Source organism: Semicossyphus pulcher, unplaced genomic scaffold (genome assembly GCF_022749685.1).
Source record: "Semicossyphus pulcher isolate SPU_LCO1_2020_fin unplaced genomic scaffold, fSemPul1.0.p SCAF_9, whole genome shotgun sequence".
NCBI lineage: Eukaryota > Metazoa > Chordata > Actinopteri > Labriformes > Labridae > Semicossyphus > Semicossyphus pulcher.
The window spans coordinates 27000206-27014234 of record NW_027211770.1 but is presented as its reverse complement, the minus strand read 5'-3'; the positions used below and the strand labels follow the sequence as shown (position 1 = coordinate 27014234).

Genomic DNA, 14029 nt, shown 5'->3' with positions numbered 1-14029 from the left:
GGGCCACCAAATAAGGCACCATTTACAAGAGGCAGACAGCTCAGTCCTGTGTGAGGACGCTCTGCTTTATTTTGTGAGACTGGTGCACACATGGGGGTGTGAATTAATAGGGAATGAGAGGGGAGAGGCATGATGCCATTATATCCTCAGGCCACCGCTACCAACGTCTGAAACAACACGGCACACTTAATTAGACCTCATATAGTATCACAGGTACGGGATGCCTTCATCCTTTTTGCAGCAGTGTCCTGAAGCCTGCAAAATAAACATAGTCTGCAAAAGCTTCCATCAAGTCATGCTATTAGAAGGACATGCGTGCATTAGTAACTACTGTATAATACTACTGTATGCAGTTCCTTCAGTAATGCAAAAGAAATTTCCTGTGCTTGCAATGACATTAATCATATCAGTGTTTCATTCAGATTTAAATGCAGTCCCTTATTCGCACTAATTGTTGCCACTTCTTGCGTGCTGGTCCTTTTGGAGTGTGTGTGTGGTGTGGAGTGTGTTTCAGTACTTTGCAAAAATCAGAATTCTTTGTTTCCGTGTTGATTTTTTGGATCAAATGTGTTGATGTTAATATAATTCTGGGTTTTTTAAGTGTTAAATATTTGTCTTAATGGAGTAAATTATTGCACGTTTGATTTAAGCATGTTCTTTTTACCTTTCTGAGCTAGGATTTCCAGCTAGCTTTCCAGAGGTTATTGGACTAATCAGCTGCTTTTAGATGCAGATGTTGTTTGGAGTGCAAGAAATTTAACGCTTTTTCGTCCTAAGCATGATTTCTGTTAACGATACACAGCATGGCACGCTGCTTTAATGCTTACAGGCTGTTGGGTTGTCTGTTAATGAGCGCGTATGATTGACATTACGTATGTGAATGTGAGTGAGTACGCATTTTTCTGTATATTTATGTCCTTTTTTCTGTTCTCTTTTCGTTGTGCATTGTGTCCGTATTGTTTTGGTGGCTGTTATTTTCCTCAACCCTCACTGCCCTTCTTAATCCTGCCCACTGCACCGAGCCTTTCCCTTCCTCCTTTGCTGTCAGCCTCCTCCTCTCCTTTCCTCTCCTCTCCTTTCCTCCTATGTTGATGAGATACGGTGATTTCTCTTAGGGGAGGCGTCAGTCCATCCTAGTGCAGCCCCGTCTTGCGCCTGTCCCACCCCGAGTAACCAGGTAATAAACAAACCGGCAAACTCTCACTCTCCATCCATAACCTGCTGCCTCTTTTCCACTTCTGCTGTTCTCTATGTGCGTCCCTGTCCATGCGCAGCACCCTGTGAACTCACTGCAAGCCAACACACTGACAGGCACACTGCCATTTATCTTCTCAGAGAAATTAGGCCTGTCACAGAAAGTTTGGGACAGAGGTTACTGATGGTTCTGAAGGGCAGACCTCCGTGATGAAAGAGTGACAACAAAACATTTCAAAGATTTAAAGCTGCACTGTGCTACTTGGCAGGGCGAGATGTTTCTTTGAAATATATCTAAACTGTGGTACCCATAAATCATGCAATGCAATATTTATCAATTTTACACAGCTCCAGCCTGACCTGAGATCATTTTTACCTCAAGGATTCTGGACATCTAGAGAGGCTGGACAGCTAATGTAGGTGAATAAATCTTTGGATTGAACAGTTACTGCCCTCTAAAATCCAGCTTTAAACAGAGGGTAATGTCAATTGACCAAAGAGGCTGAGTTTAATTAACTTAGCGCATACTGAACAAACCTTGTTAAGCTTGTGTAGCTAGCTCGTATTTTTATTTATATATATTTAATCTATTCTTATTTTTACACTGTATTTACTTGCTTGCTATTCTGTCTTTGTACTGCTGCAACACCTGGGTGTAAATAAAGTATTATCTTATCTTCTACCTTATTTATTTATACCTTATGTCTTATTTACCCTGTTCCCTATTGCAGACAGAGCTAGCTACCTTTCACAAGCTAGCTAAGTAGCTAAGTTAGCTCACTTTCTAGCGCAGCCAATACATGTTGAAGACCCATGGTGTTGCTTACCTGCGTACCTTCAACATTGTTAAAATAGTTGAAACACCACCTAGCTTAAAACTCTGAGATGTGACATTAAGGCTAGGTAAGAGCTAAAGAGTGCACTGTTGGAAAAACTGATGAGCCAATCTGCCAGTAGAGAAAGTTTTTGTGTAAATTGGATGAATTTAGCCACTATGGCTTCATGTTTTCCTTAAACATTTAAAGACTAAGCATTTTGAATTTGCAGCTGTTCTGAGTCGTGTCTTTGGCTGGTTCTGGTACAATTGGTATTGTAGGATTTCTTAGACACAAAAAACGATTTACTATTTTTTGGCTGATAACTTTGAGGCTAATAACTTTAAGCTAATAACAAAAATAGGCTGTGCTGGGACAGAACAAGCCTGTTACATCCAACATGTTAGCTAACGTTCAAAGCTGCAAAAGGCAAAAAGGCTAATATTTCTGCTACTGCTTAATATACTCACATCTGTCAGAAAACAAAGGGACTTGAGAATAATGTCTAACTCTAATTTATTCTCATTAACCTCACTATGTATTTGTTGTCACCCTTTCAACACATAGGCTAATCGAGCCTTATTGAAACCACTGGTAACTCTGGAAATATTCTGTGGCTGACCTCAAAGAGGGAGTTTATGAATGGTTTGAGATCAGGTTGTGTTTTAACTGCCCAATGAACATCTTACATGCCTTGGGAGAAATACTTGAAATGAATACAGGAGTTTAGAGCTTTTAATGTGAAAATATAACACATCAGTTGTTTTGTGTGCGACTGATGAAGCCCTATACAGATTCAAATGGCATCGCTTGTTCACACACACACACACACACACATTTCAGTCACAACGGGCAATCCACAAACATGCCAACATTAATATTATTCGCAATTTTTTTCATGTCATATATGGAGACCCTCCTGTAACTCTTTAGGGTTAATCATTAATTGCAAAGAAATACAAAATAAAATAGGAATGTCTTTGAGTCTTGAGCTCGCTATTTCTAATGTTGGCATTTGAAAATATTCAGCTCAAATTTTCATCATATTTGAGCCTCATAGTCAACTTATTTTATCACTTATCCTTGATTAATTTGGAATATATTACACATTATAATCTTTATAATAAATGCTCAACTGTATAACCACTGAAGGGTTAGAATTACTGTATACACACTAGCTTACATTATAAACAGGATGCAGATGTCTTAAGGTTCCTTTAATTAAAGATAATAATAAAATAAATAAAGAGATTAAATGCTAGATTGTCACTTCCTTGTCAAGTAGCTACACCAAAAAAAAAATCCAGATTTAGAGGGAATCCACACAATAACATGTTTTATGTTTCATAGACTTCTACCAGGCTTGTGAACAAGAATAAAGACATGAAATGTTACATTTTGGGCCTGTTTTCTGGTTTAAAACAGACCCAAATATGGATCCTCTCAGGAGATTCTTGTTGCGAGATCTGTCTGAAAGTCTCTGGAATATTGAGTGAATTCTCTTTTATTATAGATTTTTTTTTCTCTCTCTCTCTCTCTCTTTCAAAACATATTTTAACCGCTGTATTTTCCTACACACATGAACACATTTATCCATTCAGTCTTTCATCCCTCCCAGCACGCCCTCAGACACAACAACAGGAATTATGGGAAATCTCCGTATCTGACCCAATCCTTCCCCGAGGAACACTGATTATTGTTCACATGTTTTTTTGTGTTTTCTGTGTCTTTCAACGAGTCTGTGTTTCTGGTGAGCTCTGTGTTTGTGAATGTGTTTTGGCACATGGACACATTATTTTGGTTGAATGATGTTGGAAGCGTCTGATAATGTGTGACATGCATACTAAGTTTTTTTTTTTTTTTTCATTTTGCGGCAGAATCTGAGCTCTCCACCTGGCAAGGTAGTTATATTAAGCCAAACTGGGTTTTTTTTTTTTTAATTGAACTGTATCTATAAATTGATTAAACAGCAGGTTTTAATCCCAAATGTGGAGGTGAGAAAGATTGCACTCTTAACATCCACGATTCAAATTGATTGGAGATTGGAGGAGATGGGTAAGATGGTCATCATTATTACACACCTCACATTTCAATATATTCCACTAAGTGTTTTGTGTTTCTGTCTCCAGTACAACTATTTTTCATTAGTATATATACAAACACACTCTCACACCGAGCTGTAATTGAATGCACCAATAATCAAACACCACAACCCACAGAGAGTGAAGCGAGTTTGGTAAGTTTAAAAGGATGTCAGTAAACATTTTTGCCATGTCTTTGTTCAGCTGCTTGATTTCTGACTTTTAATAGACATGTGTTTTGGTCTACACATGGATATTAAACGACACTGTTGGTTGTGTTCCAGAGTAACAAAACAAGTGTTAGTGGAGTCATGTTACTGGCATCCTGTAACCGTCTGCTACCATAGATACCGTAGCTGTTCATAGCACCAGTTAGCAGCTGAAACTGTTTGCATTCATTATGGTTCTGATTGAGAAGAGAAAAGGCCCGCTAATTCACATCAAGGTTTGGGGTAATTTTTTTTCTGTCCTTCTTTTTGCTTTTTTTTTAAAGTGAAATGGAAAAACACTTCCCACTCACAGTGGACACACCCATCAGATACAGCTTACCCAGTGATAATTTGCTTTTTGATTCATTTTCTCTACTGGATGCAAACCAAACTACTCCTCCTACTTCCTGTCTTTTCCCCTCTAAAGCACGTCATTCCATCCATGTTACAGTATTTCATACTTCTTCTTTATAAAGTGGTATTCAATGTCATACATATTTTCCAGTGTTTGATAAAGAACAAACCTATTTCTGGGCTCTTTTACATAACTTTGCACTCATTTTACATTATGTCTAGACACCACACAGCAAATGTGCCGGCAGGATTAATCAAGTGCAATTATTTCAAGAGGTTCTACCCTGGTCTGATGGTTAAAGTGTACTTTTCCAGCTTTCAAGATGCTTCTGTATTCACGTCTTGCAGTAGCTCTTGGTTACATTAAGCTCCATCATGAATAGAGTCCTCATAGTTGTCTATTGGCACAATAACCCAATTGTTTTCTCTTCCCACTGCTCCCACACAGACGTCAGTGAACAAGACTGGGAGTGAAGGCTTGCAAACAGACTTTTATATAAACTTATTATGAAACTAGTTTTGCATTGCTGTTATTCTGCGCCAATGTAAGTAAGATGGCAAAATCAAACTCTGGCTTAATCACTTATCAAAAGCTCCAACCCAGGGTGGATGCCAACGCAGCAACTCATTGTGATCAATGGGCTTGGGTTTGATGTTTTGATCTGTGGATTTGACAGAGGTTTGGATTTCCTGTCAGGCTATAAGACGCACATTTATCTGAGCTCTTTGTGGCTTTTTGCATGTTTCTAGTAGCAGGCTGATGCTACAGTATGTGCTGTTAAGATACTTAAGGAAGCCGTAAGTTTAGAGTTCTCAGGGCTTGTGTCCACATAGGGTTCTGAGTGCCAATGCCTTTTTTCAATAGTTCGTAATGCAGAAAGATCCCATCCTGCAGGTAAAACATACGTCCTCTAGCATCAACTCACTGTTTTTGTGCAGCCGCTTAAAGCCCTACAGGTCGAAAGCTTTTAGAAAGGTGTTGGTGTCACCACCGTCCCCTTTTTCCAGACCAATCATAATAAGCGGGACTCGTTACGCTGCTAACCATAAATGGAGAAGTTTGTTCTCACACTGTCTTTCTATCTCGTGCTTTGAAATATGACGTCATAATAGAGATAGAAAGGAACATTTGTGTGTGCAGACTGACCAGAAATGGCTCCGTCTTACAACAGCTCAATCAATCAATTTATATAGTGCCGATTACAACAAAAGCTATCTCCTGACACTCTAGTTAAAGGGCCAGTTCATGCTATTATGAGGAGCTAGTGCCATTATGGTAGGAAAAAAAATCAATTTGGCTCTGTGCCTTTGGAGGACGTGATCCGCTTCTCCAATGGGCCCTGGAAAACCTCCACCAGACTACGTAAGACGTGTCATCTGGCGGAGGCCAGGGAGCTCGCTAAACTACACTTCCTCATAGGACGCCCGCCTCCGATGTCATGTTTCGTTCAAAATCATCAGGTTTGAAATGTAGACTGCAGACCTGAAGATTTTTTAGACGATCTACATTTATATTCTCGACGTATCTCAGATTCTGTACCGCTCTGAGCCGCTGCCTGCAGCGAAAACCATAGTATTTAACTCCAGCGTCTCTCGCTGGGCCGTTCCTTTCAGAGTGAGGGGCGCAATGCATGCTGGGTGTTGTATGTAGAATGGGTGAAACCACGAGCTGTTTGTACAACTTTCCCCACAGCTGTGGCACCAATTTCAAATATTATTGCTTCTATCGATTACAGAGAACACCAGCTTTGACTGACAGTGGCTTTTTCCAGGGGCATATGGCTCCTTTAAAGAGCGGGTATAGACCAAACTTTTTGTTATTATTCAGAGACATTAATCCACCATTAGCAAGCACTTGCCACTGCATCAGTGGAAGGGAAAAACATACTTATATCAGGCAGAAATCTCAAGCAAAACCAGACTCACTGGTGATCAGCCATCTGAGAAAGATAGATACAGGAAGAGGCCGAAAGCACTTCTCTGTCAGAAACAAAGCTGTGGACACAAGCCTTTAATTTAAAGTTCTTTCAGTTACTTAATCTTGCATATTTACAGAGACTTTTACAATAATTTATACTCATTGGCAACGAATGACTCACTTGACTTCCTGCCTTTTCCTGACACCTGTCACCTGACAAACACCCCTTGCTTCTCATCCAAAGAGGATCAGGACCCTTTGACCTCAAGAGTTTTAATCCCCCTTCATCCCCTCTTTCCCTGTGTCCCCTTTCCTGTGCTGCCATTTCTATTGGTGTACGTCATGCATCAACTTTGTGACTCATTTTTCTTTCTCTCTTTCTCTCTCTCTCCTCTTTCTGTCTCTTTCTCTCTCTTTCTTTGTGACTCTTCCAATTCCTTCCCTTACTTTGCTTCTGCCATTGCTTTTTACATGTTCTCATTTGAATCGGTTCTTTGTATCTGTCAATGTTGATGTTTCCCACACGATTCACTCACATCCTTTCTCTGGTGATTTTCCTCCCTGTCCTCTTCCCATCTTTATCTCATATTTCTTACCTCCTCCCACGCTCTCTCACACCTCTTCCAACATGTGATTTCTCCCTCTACATGTCACGTTATCTGCCTTGATTGGACATCTCCTTTACGACGACTCCTCACATCCCTCCCATCGCTCATTGAATGGCCTCTCTCCTACGACCATCTCTCCCCCCCACTCCTCCCACTCCTCTTTCCCCTCCCCTCTCTCTCTCTCTATCTCGCTAGGAGGACCAGCTTTCCTCCCTGGGTTATGCAGACCCCGGTGTGAAAACTGAAGGTGGAGGGGGAGGAGGAGGAGGAGGAGGAGGAGCGGTAACCAACGATCAAGGCCTCAGAGTCTCTTCCTCGGGCATTTCCTCTGACAGCTCGCCCCACAATGGAGTCCTCCCCCAAACTGTAGACCCTCCCTCTCTACCCACTCCTCATCAACATCCTAGTCAGAATGGAGAGCTCCGTGGCAAGCAAACATCCTCCCCCATGACAACCTCACAGGCAACCGGAACCACGTCAACAGCAACTACAGGCATAGCAGAAGATGGGGGAGTAGGTCAAACACAACACTGAGCCAAATCAGAGAGAGAGAGAGATCACACAAAGCAAAAAAAAACTGTCCGCGTCTTCGCCATTTAGCGAGACGATGCTTTGAAAAGATAGATATTCTCATTCCCCTGGCGAGAGAGAGAAGAAAACATGTGCGGGAGACGAGTAGAATTCATACAGCTACTGTACAGTATTAAACACATGAACACACAACACAAAGGGCTCTTTAATGGACACTTGTTCTCTTGACGCTCACGTGGAGCCTCACTTAGTATCAGTCTTGCAGGACAAGATAATGATACCTGATAATGTACTGTTTGAATCAGTCAAACAACCGATATGTGAACATCTGCTCTGTGGCTTCATGAGAAATAAAAACATGAAAGGAACAAGCACTATAGAACGTCTTGCACCCCAAAGACTTCATAGTAGCCATTAGCAGGTGCTGTTAGCTAGCTAGCTATAGCGACCCTTGACTCCCATGGATGTAGGTGCATTAAATAAACCTATCCTGACCACGCCAGGCTGCAATTTGTTTAGGTAGAGATGTGGAGATGTAGTCTGGCTTTCTTAGTGCCTTTGAGTGTTTTTCAACAGGGTTTTCCAATAGAGTTAGCGCTGCTAGCAAAGGGAATAGCTTCGCTAGCAAGATAAATGATCTGTGGGCTGAAACAGAGATTCAAAGACACAAGATCGAGCGTCGTCGTAGAGGTTTAAAGGAGTAACTGGAAGACATTTTTTGGGAACTTTTCTTTTTTTTTTAATCTAAGGGACTTCTTGTTTTTTGGACTGAGCTCGTGCAATTTTTCTCTTCTCAATCTCAGAACCGATATGTGATAAACTGGTGCTAAACAGAAACAAATGGTGCCATTTTTCCAAGTCAAATGTCTGTGTCTGCCATAGCACTGCCTCTTTCATGATTCACTCACTGTCTTTCTCTCTCTCTCTCTCCTGAAATGTGTCTTTGACAGGACTTTTTCCCCCAAATATGTTTTGTATGTGTCTTTGTCTTTGTTCTTTGTGCATCCTGTTGTTTTTTATGGGGTTGTTGGGGTCTTCCATATCTGTGTGATAGAAACATCCTCCTCCAATCTCTGGTTTTTGTTTATTAAAACAAATAGGTGGATCCTCTATTGAAGCTCCAAAGTGCCACTTTCAGTTTACACAGAGCCCAATTATTTTAAGATTGAATGAAGCTACTTTGAATGAAATGGATGAATGGAGTTCATTACAGTTTTCAAGTTGTCTTTGTCTTCAGGGTAAAAGGTGTTAATGCATTGTGTCCATATACAAAAGACAATCCCCCCCTCCCCTTTAATTTTCAACCAAATTCACATTATATATTCATACATAACATGCTAACAGCATTATATGCTTTTAGTTTGGGGAGATTTCCATATTTTATCACAGATTGTGTCATGATAACCAGGATCATCTCGCTCCCTTTCAACCATTTAGGTTTGCTAAGCCATTAAGTGCCTGGGATAAATATATTGAGCATCCTTTGGCCAGTAGACTAGCTAGTCATCGACCTGATGCGTATGATAAAGCCTTGCTTAGGACATTTAAATTATATTACACCCAAATGCTTTAAAAGGCCCAGTAATGATACTTCCTTTTGTAATTTCATTTTAAAAAGTTTGATTTAAAATAAAATGGCGACATTCAAATGGATTCAAATACCGTTTAATTTCCTGTCAATTTTAGGATTGTTTGTGTGCTGTGTTTTGGAAATGAACTCTTCCGTTTGTCACGTGTCAAATGTTGAAAACACGAGTCTTTGAACTGTTTGTAACGTGTATCCATATTCCTTCATTTTGTGTATGAACTGTCTGTCGTAAGGTTTGTCTGGATGTGAATCTGTTTTTGTCTCTGTAGCCTCACACACTGGTGTCGCTCTGCAACAACTCAGCTTGTCTAAACGTGCAGGTTCAACCAAGAAGAGTTGAAGAGTTTCACATCAGCCATTTTTACCTTCAGAGAGAACAAACTCACTTTGCCGTGTCAAAGGTCAACAAGGCCAATGTTAGTACTTTTTAGGCTAGTGCTAGCCGATTGGCTCATACTTCCAGTGAATGTTTAACTGTTTAACCACCAAATGTTAATAATGCTCACAGTCTTACACAGGGAAAGATTGTTTTCTATTTCGACAGCTTGTAGGGCTACCTTTTCTCCTGTGAAATAACGTATGTGTGAAGAAATGTTGGATTTAAAGTGGTCTGATCCGTGATTGAGAGATTAACATTGCTGTGAAAATACCTCAGTGACTCAGGTAAACAAGCAGTTGCCTCAGAGCTGAACACAAAAACTATAGAAACAGAGATGAGTCCAGCTTTGGAAAGACTGCCACCATGCAGATACTCGCTCTCGAGCTATGCTTCAATAGCACCTGATCAAGCACCCTCCTCCGTTTCTTCTCTCTCTCTGTCTCCCTGTTTTTCTCCCCCTATAGCCACTCTCACAGCTTCATGGAGGACAATGTGGAACCTAATTGGCTGATGCACCATCGGCAGTCCACAGGGTGGCATGGCCAAATGTCCAGAGCCCTCTCTCGTGACGCGATTGGCTGACAAAGGGAGAACTTGGGGCATTGGTCCCATTCTCTTTGCTCAAAGGATGGTGCAGAGCCCCAGCGGACCATGTAAGGATATGCTGGGATTTTTTTATTATTTACTTGGGCCCTCTCTCTCTGATTTGATAACAGGATTTTTTTTTAAATGTGATTGGCACCTCTTGCTTGGATCTACAATTTACTTATAAGAGGTAGGCTGGACACGTAATGGCATTTGTTAGCCTGCCGGGCATGCAAAGAACAGCTATGCAGTCTGATCATGGAGGAATACAAAGGCCAAGGAAGGCAGGATGCTCAAAATGAGAGAGAGGGGAGGTGCATTGTGGGTAAGATGTATTTCAAAGGTGCTTGACTTCTCTTAAAATTTCAGACAAAGCTGGTTTACTTTCAAAGCATTTATTTCCCTCTCTCTCTCTCTATTATAGTCTTTTCAAATTAGCCTTTTGGTTCATCTACTCACTCTATATCTATCTAGGAAAGCATTATTTAACCGCTTCATTTTTACTCCATTGTAGACACACTTTATCTCTTTCTCGACTCCTAGTTTTAGCTCTTCCGTTTGAGACTTTGATTTTAAAGGAAACTAAATATGCACAGCCTAATACGACAAGTGAAACTGCTTCAGAACAAAACTCTTGCTTCATCGAAGACTTTGACAAACCGGACAGAATGTTATTATTTATATTTCTATGATACTGCTTATTCTTACAATAGTATTTCAAAGAAAACTCTTCATCAGAAATCTTCCAGAGCAGATATTTATTTCTTGATATAGATAGACGCCTCTATCTAATGGAAGTTCATAAATAAATAACCCATTTTATATGAACCGAGTTTTCTTACTAAGACAATCTTGTGGAGAGAGTCGTTGCCCTAAAGGACTGTGACGAAAAGGGACAAACTTGTGTTATACCTACTCCCCTTGCAGCAGTTTGCACGTTGCTGTGACCTGTGCCCTCCTACCTATTAGTTATAACCACTCAATACGAAACACGAAAATGTGGACGGATGTTTCTTGCCCAACAGTCGCCATGGAGCTCTCCATACGCGGACGATGTGACGCTATTCGTATGAGGACATTCTTACCGATTGTTTTGTACTCCACTTCGACTATCTGTCTGTAGAGTTTAACTGAGCAGAGGATGAACTCTTGGTTTCAGTGTGGCCACATTTCTGCTGTCAAATTGCAGTAAAACTCCCCGTTTATTTCTATGGATGGACTCCACTGACACCAGGCCGAGTTTAAATCCCTGCTAATGACTGAAACAGAGAGAGATATGTTAGAGGTCCTGCTGAAACGAGTGAATGTGTTTGTATATAAGTGTGTGTACTGGCTAAATCTATGTGTATATACTGGATAAATGTGTATATATGGTATGTCTACGTGTATATACAGTTTGTTTGTATATGCAGAGTGTACAGTTATTTTTTCCTCTAATGTTTCTCTCTCTTTCTATGACTAGGTCTTCTCAAGTTACCAATACTGAGGCATGGAAAGGTTTTTAAACGTACCGAGCTATCAGAGGCACTTTCTGTGCAGACTCAGAATATCAGCGAGGTCTGACACATACAGTATAGCTGCATTCTTGAAGCTCTCATACACGAAGTAACTCGCATAATCTTAAAGCTTGCACTCATTTTCTGACCAACTAAAAAGCTTTTCTAAGTAGATTTGGGTGACCAAGCAATGTTTGTACATATATAGACTAAGACAATTTTTTTTCCAGAAACCTCCATTTGCATTTCTTTGAAAAACTCTCGACCTGTTTTGAGTTCTTGCGTATCTGACTTTCACTTTAGGTTCCTATGGTATATGTTTGCAACGGTTGTCATTCAGAGTTATATATTTATTCTGACAACCCTTATATATTTCTTGAAATTTTGTTCCCCAAATTCTGCCTCTCATGGAGCCGTCTAACCTTTCGTTAAGACTCGGTTAGATCGGCGAATTCTTCCATGAAAGTAAACTGTCATTACTAACATTGCTTGTTTTTGTATAGGTCCTAACTAAATAAGTGTGCCTCCCCCCTTATACTCTTACTAACCTTAGATCCATTTACTCCGCTGGTCACTCATCTTCATAACCCTTGACAAGCCATAGCCCCTCCCCCTCCCCAAAACTCCTCTATTGTTGTTTTGACAGGACAGACATTTGGGGATTTTTGTGTATATTAATGGAAGAGTGGTGTTGAAGAGTGTATTGCAGTTGTATATGGATTTGTTATGAATGTGGATATTCTGATCATTGAATTATTATTGTAATAATCATAATAATTATTGCCACTTTTGTTGATGAATTCCTTTGATGCGGTTGATGAAGATGCCATTGTTCCTTTTTTTTTTCTTTTGGAATACACCGGAATTTATATTTTTCGGGTTGGTGAATCTGGAGATAGAAATACGTAAATAAATTAATAAATAAACAAATAATTAAATTCTTAACAAGGTGTTGAAATGTGTGTTCTGTTTCTTAATGTATTCACTTGGGCTTTTCTTAAGTTCATACAGTGACAACACATCAATGACATGTTCCTTGGTTACCATGACAACACACTGTAGTTTAATTTAACTCAACCCCACATATGCTGTCTTAAAGAGCAGCTCCAGTCATGTTTTAAAACAGATAATAATAATTAAAAGTGTCTGATAAGTTTTCTACGGCAAAATAAGTTTAATTACCTTGTAAAAATCCTCCTGTGGCATCTCCTCCTTCTCCCTCATTAAAAATTCCTGAATCTGCATAGGCCCCGCCCACTATGCACATTTCCAACCACCCCCTCCGTTGTGAAAACAAAACACGTCTCTGCCATCGTTTAGTGGCAACTTGTTGAAACTTAGCTAGCTTGACATGTAGTAATTAGTAGTAGTAACGTTAACGTTAGCAGTCAGTAGTGAGTTTGCAAAAATTACGATGGCAGTTACAGCTGGCTCGCAGCATAGTCAAAGTGGTCTCCATAGGTTGCACATAATGATATGCGCACATTAACGGGATTGGCTCCTTAGGTTTGTGACGTCTCAAACCTGCCAATCTGAAAACGTGTTGTTCAGCCTGTCCTTGGTACAATGCAGTTTAAAAGCAGACACGCCCAGCCATGGAGATGACTGCTGATGTTGTCCCTGATATGTCTTGTAGCACATGAAGAACACCACATGGAGATGTTTACAAGGTTAAACACTGGATTTTCACTGAAGGGGGTCTTTAATGCCTTCAATAATCATTAAAGCACCAAATGTGTATTAATCCAAGGCTGAAAATAGTCCCCAACAAATTCGCTTTTGACTTCTGTCTGAGTGTTTGCTGAAAACTACAGCAATCAGCAGGTTTCAAAAATCACTGAGCCTATTTAAGAAATTGAAGGTTTATTTGATGCGTTTTAAAGACTTGCATCTCAAGTACGAACAAATGGACTCTAGGCGCTCAACACACACAGGGGAAAGTGTATGGAGAGGCTGACCACCACATGGTTTGTTTTTCAATGGATTAGGGTTGTGTCTGGATGGTACCATAGATTTGTGGCACTTTTGACCACTTGCTTTTTATCTTTCAGCCACTAGACTGCTGTCTGTGTCCTGTGTGAGAACAAAGGTCAAGGTTGATGTATTATTTTCTCCCAAACGTGATCTTTTCTTAAACCTATAACTCAGACCTTTTGGTGCCTAAATCTAATTAAGCGATTAAGTGATGATTGCACAACATTATAGTCGCAGTTTAGTTAGATTAGGGCCCAGATCATGATTTGATTATGATCATGATGATTGAGGGTTTGT

General features: G+C 40.2%; 1 protein-coding gene across 11 annotated transcripts in view; it reads left to right on the top strand.

The window, feature by feature from the left end:
• syngap1b (synaptic Ras GTPase activating protein 1b) overlaps positions 1-12706 on the top strand; it is a 188236-nt gene extending 175530 nt beyond the window's left edge. For 8 of the 11 annotated variants that reach the window (XM_069656052.1, XM_069656051.1, XM_069656044.1 and 5 more), the window contains 2 exons: positions 1116-1177; positions 10142-12706. In XM_069656052.1, coding sequence (XP_069512153.1) covers positions 1116-1177; positions 10142-10259 — 180 coding nt within the window. In that variant the 3' untranslated portion in view covers positions 10260-12706. Of the gene's footprint in view, positions 1-1115; positions 1178-3886; positions 3911-7374; positions 7495-10141 lie in introns of those variants that run through there. The other 3 variants (XM_069656047.1, XM_069656048.1, XM_069656046.1) reach the window with 3 other exon arrangements.
• The last annotated feature ends 1323 nt before the right edge of the window (positions 12707-14029 follow it).